The sequence below is a fragment of the Tenrec ecaudatus genome, chromosome 12 (genome assembly GCF_050624435.1).
Source record: "Tenrec ecaudatus isolate mTenEca1 chromosome 12, mTenEca1.hap1, whole genome shotgun sequence".
NCBI lineage: Eukaryota > Metazoa > Chordata > Mammalia > Afrosoricida > Tenrecidae > Tenrec > Tenrec ecaudatus.
The window spans coordinates 117,885,038-117,900,838 of NC_134541.1; the positions used below are offsets into that span (position 1 = coordinate 117,885,038).

The following is a 15,801-nucleotide window of genomic DNA, read 5'->3' on the forward strand; positions in this document are numbered from 1 at the left end:
TGATCATGGTTCTTAGTTACTGATTGGCTAATCACCAAAAGGTTGAAGGTTCCGATCCAGGCAGAAGTACAGTGGAAGAAAACCCTAGCAATTGATGTGCTTCTAAAAACCCAGCCTGGAAATCGTCTGGGGCACAGTTCTGCACTGACTCACTCGGGCCACCCTGAAGTAGACTTGACTTGAAGTATCCATCACTCCACCAACTTGTATTCATGAAGCATCTGCACACACTAAGCCAGTGAGAAAGACTGGCGGGGACCTGTCTTATTGGAGAGCTAGGTGAAGGGCAAGTCAGCAAACAACACAGCTGAAGAGATGGTTGTAAAACAGGGATGTATCAGCTACCTAGTGCTGCTGTAACAGAAATACTACAAGTAGTTGACTTGAACAAGCAGAGGTTTATTTTGCACAGAAACTGGATGTCCAGATTGAGGCTCTACGAAGGCTTCTCTGTCAGCTCTAGGGAAAAGTGCCTTATGTCTTGAATTTCTGCTCCTGGGAGGTCTTCACGATGCCTAGCATCTCTCCTTCCCCCCATCTCGGTTTCTGCTGGCTAGTTAATCTCTTTTACATCTCAAAATTAGAAAAAAAAATTCGCTGTAATCCCATCAATTCTAAGCACAGGGTAGCACTTTCCCTGTGGGCTTCTAAGACTGTAACTTGTTATGGAAGTAGAAAGCCTCATCTTTTTCTCTCAGAGCAGCTGGTGGTTTTGAACGGCTGACCTCGAGGTTAGCAGCCCAACCACTGTGCCACCAGGGCTCCACCACTTCTCAAAATAGATGTGCTTAAAGCACAGCCTACACTGAACAGACTCATTCGCATATTGAAGACAACCCACTCCCGAATGGGATTATAACCACAGGTATAGGGGTTAGGATTTACAACACATATTTTGGGGGACACAAATCAGTTCAGAACAAAGACCCAGTGGGAAGGGAACAAGTACAAACCTAGCTGTGCTTGAGCAATGGTGAGGAGGTCAGTATGTTGGGCCTGGGCCTGGGAGGGGGAAAGCATCCACCAGCTTGGCTGAGGGGCTTGGCAGGTTCTCATCAGCTGGGGCGGAGCTTGATCCTGAGGTCAGTGAGAGGCTAGATTCCTCTGTCCCCTTTAGCTAGTGAGTGGTGGCGTCATGTGTGGACACCTTGCCCTTGGTGGTTCTTGTCTCTGCAGGTACAATGCTGTCACAGGGGAGTGGCTGCTAGATGAAATCCTGATCAAAATGGCATCGCTGGTGAGCAGGGCCCTGAGCCCGGAGGACAGGGCCACAGAGGGGCAGACTTCAGCCGGTGCCCTTCTTCCCCATACCCACCTATGTTCATGGTTCAGTTCTGGGAGCCTTTCCTATCATTGTTTCGAATACGCGGTCCACTACGGATTACTGTTCGGTAAAATAAACTCAGTGAGCTACAACCAATCTTTTGAAAAAGCAGACTGGGAAACATAGTATTTCCCATGTAGTAAACGTTACCATTATTTTTTCAAATACATTTAACCAAAAGTTTGCCATTTCAATCATTTTTAAATGTGTAACTTCTTGCTGTTAATTACATCACTATATTGTGTTGTAACACCTGTACCGCTATCCATTTCCAAACGCTCTACATCATCTTGATCCCCTTCAGGATGCCTCCTGTTGTCTCCTCCACCAGCCCCTGCTAAGTACTAATAAGCTTTGGCTTTATTCCTTGGCTGATTCTACATATAAGGGGACTTTATAGAAGAACCCCACTGTCTTTTCATTCCATTGTCTCATGAACATTTTGAAGCCCTTTTGTATTTAATATAAGTGGCATCATATCATATCTGTCTTTTTGTGAATGACTAACTTCACTCAGCACGATATATTCAAGGTTCACTGATATCATAGCATGCATCGGAATTTAATTTCTCTTTAAATTTGAACAAGATCCCACGTACACAATTGGTTAGACTGCATTCTGGTTAGCACATTTTAAATATATATACTTAATATTATAGAACAGTAGTATTTCATTGTGTTTTCAGCAAAGGTTTACACAACAATTTTGGTCCCCACTCAACAATTTCTATACATGTCATTCAAATGGCATTGGTTACCTTCTTCAGGATTTGTAAACATTTTCATTATTTCCATTCTGGTTGTTTTGCTTCCATTAATCTAGTTTCCCCCTTTCCTTTTCATGCATATTTTATAATAATTGTTGAATTATTTGGTCTCATGTAGGTGATTTTTTTGAAAGGAGCCCAGTGCTTCTGGGTAGTTTTTTTGTTGTTATTGTTTTTGTTGTTGCTTATTTTTGTTTGTTTATTGTTGTTGTTAAGTCAATTTGATATTTCTGTTTCTTGGTCTGGGTGCTGGTTACACAAGGGTGTTAAAACACCCTGAGTCCACACTCAGGATGCATGCACTTTTTTGTGTACATGTTGCATTTCAATGAAAATATCAAATTCTCACTGCCACGGAGCGACCCTCCAGGGCAGGGTGAAGCTCATTGCCCCCAAGTGCCATATAGGGTCATGATGAGCCCGCATCACTTCTGTGGCAGTGAGAATTTGATAACTTGGCCACAAGATGACCGTGGTCTTGCTTCAAGTTTTGAAGACTCAGTCTCTCAGGGCAGTTGTCTCAGGGGGTCCGCCCATCTCATGCTAAGTATATGTTTTATTGAAATGCAACATGTGCACAGAAGAGAGCACGTGTCAGGAGTGTGAACTCTTGTGTGTTTTATTTAACACACCTGTGTTACCAGCACCCAGATCAAGAAACAGCATAACCACCCCTGTCCCAAAGCCCATTGCCACCCTATCCCAAAGCCCATTGCCACCTCAGACCCACCGCCTCTCCAAGACGAAGCACCGTGTTTATCTCCCCAGAATAGTTTGACCTGTTCTTGTTTGCCAGATAGGCAGAACCGTTCAATATGTTTCATTTTGAAGATAGGTTCTTCGCTTAACATTGGGCCTGTGAGGTCCTTCTGTGTTTTTGCTACCACTGTAATTTGTTCACGCTCATTGCTACATTGTGTCCCTTTGAATGAAAAGATGTACTATGTATCCATTGTGCTGAGGGGCAGGACTTTCTGCCTCTTTGGGTGACAGAGACAGGCTCTGACCTGCACTCTTCCCATGTCCTCCCATCATACCGTCCCCTAGTGGGTTCTTCCACGCAGTGAGGGTGGGGGAAATAGAAGTAGTCCACAACTTCCCCACAGCCTCCAGGCCAGATGGTCTATCAGAATTTGATTGGGCAGGGATTGGCTGGAGGGGAGGGCCCAGGGGGTTGGGGATGGAGGTGAGGTCCAGGAAACCACCTCCTGGGTCAGGTTGGGGTGGGCACTGACAACTCTCAATGTGGTATCTTTCAGCCCTTCGGCCGCGGAGCGATGAGGGAGTGCTTTAGGACGTAAGTGACTCTGGCTGGTTCTTGGGAAGTCCTGTCCAGACTTCCCCCGGGTTTCCAAAAACTAGGGCCAAGGAACATTTTGGCTAAGGGGCAGAGGTCCCCACCTTCCTGTAGCCCAAACTTCTCTCCATCTCATCTCCCGTGGGCCACACACTGGGATTGGCCAGGACAATGAGCTCTCAGAGAACAGGGAGTACCCCACTAAGCTCTGGTGTTTAGAGGTCAAAGGGAATAGGCCGTGAGGCCGTGAACCCTCTTCTCAGCCCTTTGAAGGATGCAGGACAGTGAGGAAGACCCTCCCTCTCCCCTGGAGCCCTCTTGTTCCTGGCCCTGTCCCGTCAGGTGTGAGAGCTGGGTCAGATCAGGCAGGTGATGCTATTCTGCAGACTCAGGCAGAGCGCTTCTCCCCAGGGTGGTGTCCCAGTGAGCCCCGAGTCCTCAGGGACCCCAGAGGGTCCCCTGCTGCCTCTCTCCACAGGAAGAAGCTCTCTAACCCCCTGCATGCCCAGCAGTGGAAGGGAACCTGCAACTACGTGGCGAAGCGCTACATCGAGCCAGTGGACAGGGACGTGTACTTTGAGGATGTGCGTCTACAGATGGAGGCCAAACTCTGGGGGGAGGAGTACAATCGGCACAAGCCCCCCAAGCAGGTATGTGGTACCCTTACCCACCGCCTTCTTGTGTAGGGCCTGCCAGGGGTAAAGGGTGGGCACCTGTTATAGGCTTCCGTGTTTCTCATCTTAGCAATAACTAAAAACAGCCAGGGGGAATCCTGGGTGGGGGAGATGGTTGACCTGCTAGCTGTTAACTCCAAGGTTGGAGGTTGAAGTCTACCCGGAGTTACCGCAGAAGGAAGACCTGGTCATTTTCTAAAAACTCTGCTTTTGGGGATGCTGTGGAGCACAGTTCTCAGGCACAAATAGATCCCCCACGGGTCAGAGGCAAGTAGGCTTCTAGAGACGGAGCATTGTGCGCCAAGCCAAGCGCTGTGTCGTCAGAGAACCATTGGTTCTCAAAACCAAATGCTGAGGTTGGACCGCTCTTACCTCCATGGACCGCTGGGCCTTTTGTTCGGGATTCTTTTGTCTGCAAATGGCAGAAGCCCACCCAATCTGGCTTAATCAAAAAAGGGAACTGATTACCACATGGACTTGGAAAATGATAATGCTGGCCATGGGCACTGTTAGATTCCAGGCCAGACTGAGCTTGTCGGGAATGTTCCTCGGCTGTTAGCCTTGGTTGTCGGCTGTGTGGTTGACACCCACAAGCAGCCACCAGAAGCCACAGGCTCGCCCCTTGTCCTCTCAGCAACCTCCTGGGAATGACTGTCTATTTTCCCACAAGTTCCAAAAAGAATCCCAGAACTGAGTTTCATTGGCTCTGATTACATTAAATGCCTGTAGATGAGCCAATCACTTGGGCCAGAGGAAGAAGTATGCAGATTAGGTAAACCTGAGCAGTAATCTCATCCTTAAAGCCAGGAGGGGAAAGTCATGCCCCTGAGACCTTCCAGACTGAGACAGAGGGAAGGATGGCCCCAAGAATAAAAAGCCGAAGAAGGAAGGAGCGGCCACTAGGCAGAGAGAAATAATGCATTCCCGCTCTCTGAGGAAGCCAGACGCAGGCTAAGTGACTTGCCCAGCCAGGCAGTGGGAGCAAGGGCTCCCAGCCAGATGTCTAGCCTTCTTCCCAGTTGGCTCCATCAGTTGAGGACCTGGGTTGATGCGAGATCCAGCCAGGCAAGCAGAATTTCCTGTGCCCGGATCTCTGCCTTCAGTTCATGGCTCAGCTCGTCCACTCTTTGAGCATCTGCTGAATACGAGGCCCTGTCTCCTGGGATCCTTGGGGAGTCACACTTCATGCAATAGCAGCATAGACTTGTATCTACTGGTTACCTGACCTTTCATTAAACACACTCAGGCTCGACCCCAAGGCCAGAGACCCCACTCTTAGGGTCTGTAACCTCAACCATAACTCTGAACACTCCAGCCTAGCCTCATTTGTCCTCCTCCCAAAGTGTGTTCCTGCTCAGGGCCTTTGTCCTGTTTGTGGCCCGAGCCTGTCTCCCAGCTTGTTAAACAACTAGCCCCTCCACACAATTCCGGTCTCAGTTCATCTGCTGCCTCCTCAGAGAGACCAGCCCAGACCCCCCTTCCACCCCGTCACCCTCTGCCACGTCATTCTGGTTGGTTCTTTTTTCTTTTCTTCCAAACAGTTGATGCTATCTGCAAGCATCTTGCTCGTTTCGTTCCTGTGTTCGACGTAATCTTTCTCGTTCACTGCCGTATCCAGTGCCCAGGTGCTCAGTAGGTAATAGTTGAATTTATGAAGGGAGACAAGCCGGCTCTGGTCAAGAGGAAGTGGCTGCCCTCATGACTGGGACCCTACCCTCGCCCAGAGATCCCTCTGGCCAACCAGGTGGCCCTGCCACTTCCTTGTAGACATGGTGGAGCCAGCATTTGGGGTGGGAGCCCTCAGAGCTGGCTGCGCCGCCCCCTCAGGCTGGTTCTTCTAAGTTAGAGGCCATGTGGGGGAAGTTCTCAGCTCTGGCCCATCTTAGCCTCCGCGGCTACCATGGGACTCCATCTGGTCACTTAGCTGAGAGGATCCTGGGGTGCTGGTTTTCTTAGGAAGCGCACAGCTAGTTCCTCCCTGTGGGTCGCACCAAGGGCGACAGGATACCATGGTGACTCCTTGAGAAAAGGACAGGGGCCAAGCGTTCCCGGTCTTTCCTGTCCCACTTTACAGACCACGTTGGTGGTAGTGGGTATTGAGTTCATTGCAAATGGTGGCAGTGCCGTGTGGGCAGAGTAGAACTGCTCCCCAGAGTTGCCAGGGCCGTGATCTTTTGGAAGCAGGTCCTTACCTCCTAGATGCCACTGGCTGCATTTGAAACTGTCTTCCTGTTAGCAGCCCAGGGCTTAATAAACCATGCCCAGTCTGTATTTATTTTCTTTTACACACAAAATTTAAACACATAGACCTTGTTAAAAATTTGGCAAGGAATGTCAGCCTCAGGTGCCTCTGAATCTGTTTTAAAGCATGTAGACCCCAAGTGTTTGCTCTGTTTGGGTTTTGCTTTTTGATCACCAGGCCTTTCTTCTAAGGTGCCTCTGGGTAGACTCGAACCCCCTACCTTTTGGTTAGCAGCCAAACATGTTATCTGTTTGCACTACCCAAGGACTCCAAGGAATATCAGTCTCATATAGAGTATGGAGAGAGGATTCAAGCCTGGAGAATACCTTTCCTGATTTTACTTTATTTCTATTATTATTATTTTACCTTTCCTGATTTTAAACCATGTAGGATTCTCATGTTCTGTTTACACGACTACCTCTGGATCCATCTACAGGTTCCACATGAGCACAATTAACTTTGGGAATTCCCATTTTCCTCAAGGCTATCCATAGTTGGTTATGGTCCATATCGTTGGATGCCTTGCATGGTCATTAAAACACAAGTAACCATCTTGTGTTGTCTTCTTTCAGCCAGCATTCATCTGACATCAGCAAGGATGGCTCTTGTCGAATCTGGCCTGAGTTTCTGGCAGCTCCCCATCAGTGTACGCTATATCCATTGTTGGATGTGATATTAATGATACTGTCTTCACTGCCATTCAGTCTATTCCAACTCATAGCGACCCTGTGGTTCAGAGGCTATAAATCTTTACAGGAGCAGACAGCCTCATCTTTCTCCCATGAAGCAGCTGGTGGGTTTGAACCACTGGCCTTGCAGTCAACAGTCCAGCACTTACCTGGCAGTTGAAACTCAGGGATGGGGGTTTTATCTAAAAGAAAAGGGGAGAGTGGTTTCTGGGGAACAGTCAGTAGTTTCTGACATAGACAACTAGTTAGTGATGGAGCCAGAATCGGACCTCAGGCAGACTGGCCCATCCCAACCCCTTTGCCTCTCTCATCGGAAGAAGGGACACCATCTGACCTCCATTTCTACCCCTGCCAGGTGGACATCATGCAAATGTGCATCATCGAGCTGAAGGAGAGACCAGGCAAGCCCCTCCTCCACCTGGAGCACTACATCGAGGGCAAGTACATCAAGTACAACTCCAACTCCGGCTTTGTCCGGGACGACAACATCCGCCTGACACCCCAGGTGAGGATCCTGGAATTGCCCATCCCTCCCTGCCAGGCCCGACTCAGTCCCTAGAGAGGACAGTCTTTGGGGTGCACATTGGTCTCACACCCCCAGGGTCGGGCTTCAAGGGTCCTCAAGTCCCTCAAACTACTTCGCAGAAGATTCTGTCATTGGACATCAGTCACACAGGCCCTGCCATCTGCCTGCAGACCTAACGTGGCCACCGGACCAGCCTCCCTCCTGAATTCCTTTTGGCATCTTTCCTTCTATAAAACTCTTCTTTGTGGAGGAAGCCCCATAACCCAACCAGAGCTGGGGTGTCCTAGCACCTCGGAGTCGGGGCTAGCCAGCACCCACCATCCCCCGCCTGGTCTTCTGCAACCACGTTTTTCTCCCACAGGCCTTCAGCCACTTCACCTTTGAGCGTTCTGGCCATCAGCTGATTGTGGTGGACATCCAGGGTGTGGGCGACCTCTATACCGACCCGCAGATCCACACAGAGACAGGCACTGAGTTTGGAGACGGCAACCTAGGTAGGTGGTAAGGCCAGCTTGTTTCCATGGAGACGAGTGTTGTGAGTTGCCCTGGAATCCATGCAGACTCAGAAACCCCCATGCATGCAAAGTGGAACTGACCCATGGGGTTTCCACGCCTGCGACCTTTCAGCAGCAGATCCCCCAGGCCTGTCTTCTGAGGTCCCTCCAGGTGGGGAATCTGTGGACCAGAAGTCAAACACTTAGCTGTTGGTACCCCCTCAGACCCTCTCAGCTGCTGGTTCTCCCTCCTGAAATCGTGGAGTTCTTTTGGCATCCAGGGAAACTGGCTGACGTGGCATAGTGGCCTTTCCAAGGTCGCCAGGATCGGAGCCAGGAGTTCTGCCCGCTGCCAATTCAGCTCTTGTTAGATCTGCTATCCCTGCTGTGCTTATGGGGCCAACTGCTGAGCCCTCTCCTCTCACCCAGCAAAGAGACACTGTAGCAAGCCTTCTCTGCCCCCAGGTGTCCGGGGGATGGCTCTTTTCTTCTACTCGCATGCCTGCAACCGGATCTGTGAGAGCATGGGACTCGCACCCTTCGACCTCTCGCCCAAAGAGAAGGATGCTGTGAACCAGAGCACAAAGCTGCTGGTGAGTGCTTCGTGGGACGCTGCTCCAACTTTACACGGGCTTTTACACAGGCAAACTGCTGGGCCCCACTGCCACCAGAGTCAGCATGTCCAGTGTCTCTGTGTGATGACAGGCCCTGGTTGATGGAAGATACCAGCACTGGGAAGACCTCACCCCATAGGTGCCCCCTCTTTTCCTCCAGCTGAGTTCCTCTCTAAGCCCTCCTGAATGTCTCCAATCACAGAGTAACTTCTGTCGCCCAGGGAACAGGCGACTAGAGATGAAGAGAGAGAGAGAGTGTGTGTGCGCGCGCGTGCTGTTGACAGGTGGTTGCCCCCAACGTGATTCTCAGGGCACTTCACTGTGTCCAGGAGGGGTACAACTTCCCCTGACACCCAACTCCCTCCCCCATGACATGGACCTGTTACAAGAGATTGCTGGAAAAGTTCAGCTTGGGATTCGGGATCCATCCTGAGCCCAGCACTGTCGTGTGGGCCACCCTTTGGGGAATGTTGCCTTTGAGCACGTGTTCCAGGTGTCTCTTCTTGGAGACCTTAGGGTTCATTGCCAATGGCTACGTTGAGATTTTATATTGACCCCCAGGCTGAGGCTGGAAGGGCCTTGGGGCTACGGGGAACACAGGGAGATCCCATGATCCCCAGCGGGTGTGTATGTGATCTGAGTATCCTTATTCACGTCCTCAGCAATCAGCCAAGACCATCTTGAGGGGAACAGAGGAGAAATGTGGGAGCCCTCGAGTAAGAACCTTCTCTTGGAGCCGCCTCCCCCCACAGTTTCGCCTGTCGGAGAACTCTGGAGATGAGAACATGAGTGACGTGGCCTTTGACTCTCTGCCCTCCACACCATCTTCAGCCACGCCGCAGAGCCAGAAACTCGACCAACTCCGTGAGTGCTGGTTTGGCCTCTGATCACTGTGCGTGGAGCCCGGCGGGCACCTGGTAGAACAAAGTTAAACTGGCTTTCCCTTCTGTTAGCTCGTCAGACGTGCTAACCCAAGACTCGTGGCTCAGATCAGTTCACGGCTAAGTTATTTTGATGAACTTTAAAGAAACAGGTCATCCAAATGCTATAAAACCATTCCTGTTACGGAAAACAAAGCAACACATTGTAGTATATCTTTATTAGACTGGATGCCAAATTTGACAAAACAAAACACCAAAAAAGGAAAACTGGATCCTAACCTCCCTTAAAGGTTCAACCATCACCACGACCCAATTTGGAATAATTAGCTCTCTTTGAGTTTTGTTTTGTTTCTGTTTTTTAACTTTTTATTGAAAGTTAAGACCGGGCTATCGTTCCTATCATCAATTATGTTTTCAACAACTTGAACTTCTTATCAAAATCCCAACTGCCCAGCCCCAAATTCATTTCTCTTTCTCTCTTGTAGAATCCCCATCACCCACATAAACCCCTGTCTACCTTCTAGCCTATTGCTTCACCTTCCCTTTCCCCCCACCCCATCACCAGCAAAGTCTGTGAAAACAATGATCTCACGTAATATGTGTGCTTTGTGCTTGACTAATTTCACTCAGCAAAAGGGTCCCCAGTCCACCCACGCCCTGAAGTGCTTCACGGTTGTGGCATTTTTCTTTAGCCAATGCTTACTATTCCATTATGTGTTTGTGCCACTGTTTCTTCCTCTGATGGGTAGGTGGTTTCCATCTTCCTGAGATTGTGAACAGCATGGCAGTGAACACAGGGATGCTTATATCTGACAGCGCTATGGCTTTTCCTCCCTTAGGGTATAGACCGACCCAGCAAAGTGACTGCTGGGTCATATGACATTTCTATTCCCAGGTCTAGGCCGTGCCACTGCACAGTGTTTGCACATGGCTGGAGTTGCACCAGCAGTGCATGAGGATTCCAATCATGCTCTCCAGTGTTGGTTATCGTCTCTTTCTGGAACTTTGCTATGAGTGCCTTTGGAAGGTCCTATCTCATCCTTGTTTTGATTTGCATTTCTCAGATGGCTAGTGGCCAAGGGGCATTTCGTGATATGCTTGTTGGTTGCTTGGATGCCTAGTGAGCTGTCCATGTCCTTTGCCCATTTTTAATTTGGAGTACTCATCTTTTTCTTGCTGAACTGTTGTGATTTTCTGTAGGTTACAGATTCGTTTCTTGCCTGGTGTTATCACAATCATTTCCCGTCTTTTGGGCTCTCTTTTTATTCTTTTGTTGAAGTTCTTGATGCGCACAGTGTCATACGTTTAGAAGATCCCAGTTATCTCGTGTCCTCTGCAGTGTGTGTGGCTTTCACTGTGTTTGATAGTGTGTTTATACCCTGTACTAGGGCTCTTAAGTGTGTCCCTCTTTGCTTATTGATTATTGTTCTAGAGTTCACATTTAGGTCTTGAATCCATCTTGATTTTACTTTTGCACATGGTGTGAAGTGCAGGTCCTGTTTCATTCTTCTGTGGTTGGGAATCAATTTTGACAGCACCATTTGATAGAGAGAGGCTATCTCTTCTCTATGTAATGTCTTTCAGCTCTTTGTCAAAGAGCAATTGTCTGTCTGTCTCGATGTTATCAGGGGCCATCGAGTCAGTTCCTACCCACAGCGGCCCTGTGCCCTCTATTTTGCTGCTTGCTACTTTACCGAGCATGATGTCCTTCTCCAGGGACTGGTCTCTCCTGACAACATGTCCAAAGTATGTGAGATGAAGTCTTGTCATCCTTGCCTCCAAGGAGCACTCTGGCTGTACTTCCAAGATAGATATGTGTGTCCTTTCAGCAGTCCGTAGCATGCTCAATATTCTTTTTTTTTTTCTTTTTTTCTAAATCATTTTATTGGGGGCTCATACAACTCTTTTTTTTTTTACATTTTATTTTATTTATTTATTTTTTAATTTTAACAATTTATTGGGGCTCATACAATTCTTATCACAGTTCATACATATACATACATCAATTGTATAAAGCACATCTGTACGGTCTTTGCCCTAATCATTTTTTTCTCCTCTTTTCTTTTTTTACATTTTATTAGGGACTCATACAACTCTTATCACCATTCATACATCTACATACATCAATTGTATAAAGCACATCCATACATTCCCTGCCCCAATCATTCTCAAGGCATTTGCTCTCCACTTAAGCCCCTTGCATCAGGTCCTCTTTTTTTTTTCCCCCTCCCTCCCCTTTCCCCCCTCCCTCATGTGCCCTTGGTAATTTATACATTGTTATTTTGTCATATCTTGCCCTATCCGGAGTCTCCCTTCCCCCCTTCTCTGCCGTCCATCTCCCAGGGAGGAGGTCACATGTGGATCCTTGTCATCAGTTCCCCCTTTCCAACCCACTCACCCTACACTCTCCCAGCATCGCCCCTCACACCCTTGGTCCTGAAGGTATCATCCACCCTGGATTCCCTGTACCTCCAGCCCTCATATGTACCAGTGTACAGCCTCTGTCCTATCCAGCCCTGCAAGGTAGAATTTGGATCATGGTAGTTGGGGGGAGGAAGCATCCAGGATCTGGGGGAAAGCTGTGTTCTTCATCGGTACTACCTCACACCCTAATTAACCCATCTCCTCTCCTAAGCCCCTCTATGAGGGGATCTCCATTGGCCGACACTTGGGCCTTGGGTCTCCACTCTGCACTTCCCCCTTCATTTAATATGGTATATATATACATATACACATATATACACATACATACACACACTTATATCGTTGTTTGGTTTTTTTTGCATGATGCCTTATACCTGGTCCCTTGGCACCTCGTGATCGCACTGGCCGGTGTGCTTCTTCCATGTGGGCTTTTTTGCTTCTGAGCTTGATGGCCGCTTGTTCACCTTCAAGCCTTTAAGACCCCAGACACTATCTCTTTTGATAGCCGGGCACCATCAGCTTTCTTCACCACATTTGCTTATGCACCCATATGTCTTCAGCGATCCTATCATGGAGGTGTGCAGTCAATGATATGATTTTTTGTTCTTTGATGCCTGGTAACTGATCCCTTTGGGACCACTCAATCACACAGGCTGGTGTGTTCTTCCATGTGGACTTTGTTGCTTCTGAGCTAGATGGCCGCTTGTTTATCTTCAAGCCTTTAAGACCCCAGTCACTATCTCTTTTGATAGCCGGGCACCATCAGCTTTCTTCACCACATTTACTTGTTCACCCACTTTGGCTCCAGCCGTTGTGTCGGGAGAGTGAGCATCATAGAGTTCCAATTTAATAAAAGAAGGTATTCATGCATTGAGGGAGTGTTTGAGTAGAGGCCCAAGGTCCTTCCGCCACCTTAATACTTGACCTATAAATATAGACACATAGATCTATTTCCCCATCCTCCTATATATATTTGCATGTACATGTCTTTGTCTAGACCTCCATGAATGCCCTTTGACTCCTAGCTCTTTCCTCCATCTCCCTTGACTTTCCTCCTGCCCTACTACCATGCTTCATCGCCACCTGGGCTAGAGTATACCTCTTCTCTAAGCAACCTTACCCTTGATCATTTCCCACCATGCCTGCCACTCCGCCTTCTCTACCCTTTGGGGTCCCATGTTTTTCCCTTGTTCCTGGGTTTGTTAACACCACTTCCTTATGCCCCCTACCCCCCCACCCCAAGTCCCACCGGAACTGTCGGTCCCATTGTTTTTCCTCCAGATAGTTCATCCAGCCTGTCCTATTCAGACAGACCCGTGGAGTCACTAACATGCACGAGAACAAGACAGAGGAAAACAAAGCAACAGTATACAACCAAACAACAAAACAACAAAAACAAACCACTGACAAAGAACAGAACAAAACAGTTCACAAGAGAAAAGCTTGTAGTTAGTTCAGGGATCGTTTGCTGGCCCTTAGGAGCGTTTTCCAGTCCAGTCTGTTGGGGCACCACGCCCTGGCCCCAAAGTCCACTTTCAGCATTCCCTGGGGACCTTGCCACTCCATTCCCTTGCTGTTCCGCTGCACTCCCCCAGTGCTTTGCCTCGGTGTGGTGGGATCAGGTCAGGTGCAATTCCCACACTGTGTCTCCGGTGCTGTCCCCTGTATCGCCCTTAGTCACTGAGGGGCATCATGTCTCAGTGGGGCCAGCCATGTTGTTCTCTCTGTGGACTGGCTGCTCTACTCAGGAACATCATCATCGCGGCCTGGTGGGCCAGGCTGTGCTCCACTCTCTCCTCCTGCCCCTTTGTCTGCTCCCGTGTGCTCTGATCAGATATGTCCATCTCTCGGAGCTGCAGAGTCAATGTCGTCCTTTGGAACAAATTCTTTTCGGGGGAGAGGCAGGAATCCACTTAATTTATGGTGCTCAATATTCTTTGCCAGAACCACGGTTGAAACGCATGGATTCTTCTTCGGTCTTCTTTGTTCAATGTCCAACTTTCACATGCATGAGGCAATTGAAAATAAAATGGATTTATTTTCGTGGTTCTTCATCCTGTTCCATTGTTTTAGGTATCAGTCAATGTACAATTCCAGGATGTCTCAGCTGCTATAGATGTGTGACAGGTTCTGAGGCAGAGAAGTGAGGGGCCTCCTATTTTGTTCTTTTTCTTAAGAAGATTTTGCTGATCCTGGGTCTCTTTCTTCTCCAATCATGATGGAATCTAGATCAGGATTGCATTGTATTTATAGAGTGTTTTGGGTGGTATTGACCTTTTCACAATGCTAAATCTTTCTATCTATGAAGAGAGAACATTATTCCATTTATCATTTATGTAGGTCTCTTGATTTCTTTCCTTTCTTCTTTTTTTTAGGTCTCTTGATTTCTTGTAGTAGTGTTTTATAGTTTTCTTTGTACAAGTCTTATTTCTCAGATGAAGTTTATCCCTGAGTATGTGATCATTTGTGTGTCTATTGTAAAAGGCATTATTTTCTTGATTTTAAGAGCTTTCTTCTTTGCTTTCTTTAATTGTTTTATTAGGGGTTCATACAACTCTTATCACAATCCATACATACATCAATTGTATAAAACACATCTGTACATTCTTTGCCCTCATCATTTTCAAAGCATTTGCTCTCCACTTAAGCCCTTTGCATCAAGTCCTCTTTTCTCCCCTCCCTCCCCACTCCCCCTCCCTCATGAGCCCTTGATCATTTATCAATTATTATTTTGTCATATCTTGTCCAGTCCAACGTCTCCCCTCACCCACTTTTCTGTTGTCCATTCCCCAGGGGGGAGGCCACATGTAGATCCTTGTAATTGGTTCCCACTTTTCAACCCACCCTCCCTCTACCTTTTAAGAGCTTTCTTTGTTAGTGTACAGGTTCTGATGATTTTGATATGCTGATGACTTATCCTGTGTATTGCAAAATCTTTCGTTATTTCCAATGATTTTCATGTCAGGTCCTTGGCATTTTCTATGTGCAGAATCATATCATTTACAAACAAAGTGTGACTTCTCCTTTGCCAGCTTAGATGCCTTTTATTTCCTCTTGTTTTCTGGTAGCTCTGGCTAAGACTTCCAGCAGGAGCCCTCGTGGCACAGTAGAATATGGATTGGGCTGCTTGCTACAAGGTCTGCAGTTTGAAATCACCAACCGCTCCTTGGGAGACAGATAGGCTTTATACTCCTATAAAGCATTATAGTCCTGGAAACCGCAGGGGCAGTTCTGCTCTGCCCTGTGGGGTCACTGTGCATCGGAATTGACTCAATGGCAGTGTTGAATGAGTGTTAAATTCCAGCAAATGTTGAATAAGAATGGTGATGAAGCTCATCCTTGTCTGGTTTCCCTTTGCCCTGGGAATGCTTGCTGTTTCTCTGCATTGAGTGAGATGTTATAGTTTTGTGTGTGGCCTTTATTATGTTGAGACATTTTCTTTCCATTCCTGTTTTGCTGGATGTTTTTATTAGGGTGGAGTGCTGGGTTTTACCAATGCCTTTTCTGCGTCAAGTAATATGATCATGTCATTCTTTCTTTTTGTTATTTATATGGTGGATTAGATTGATTGTTTTTCGAATGTTGAACTATCCTTGCATACCTGATATGAATCCCTCTTCATGATGATTTTGTGGTTTTGTTTTTTGATACCTTGTTGAATTCTATTGGCAAGTATTTTGTTGAAAATTTTTGCATGCATGTTTGTAAGGGATATTAGTCTGTAATTCTCTATTCTGGTAATGGCTTTGATATCAGGGTTATAAAATGAGTTCGCAAGTTTGTTGTCCTTCTGTATATTCTGGAATAGTTTGAATAGAAATGGTGTGAACTCTTCTCAGAATGCTAATGGCTTGATCTATTTCTTTTGT

General features: G+C 47.5%; 1 protein-coding gene across 1 annotated transcript in view; it reads left to right on the forward strand.

Annotated features, from left to right (window-relative positions):
* The window catches only part of EEF2K (eukaryotic elongation factor 2 kinase), an 82,384-nt gene that overhangs the window by 36,360 nt on the left and 30,223 nt on the right, over positions 1-15,801 (forward strand). The window contains exons 4-10 of the mRNA XM_075564601.1: positions 1,177-1,237; positions 3,351-3,388; positions 3,867-4,038; positions 7,349-7,498; positions 7,881-8,013; positions 8,479-8,606; positions 9,290-9,491. Of these exons, the coding sequence (XP_075420716.1) occupies positions 1,177-1,237; positions 3,351-3,388; positions 3,867-4,038; positions 7,349-7,498; positions 7,881-8,013; positions 8,479-8,606; positions 9,290-9,491 (884 nt within the window). The remainder of the gene's footprint in view (positions 1-1,176; positions 1,238-3,350; positions 3,389-3,866; positions 4,039-7,348; positions 7,499-7,880; positions 8,014-8,478; positions 8,607-9,289; positions 9,492-15,801) is intronic.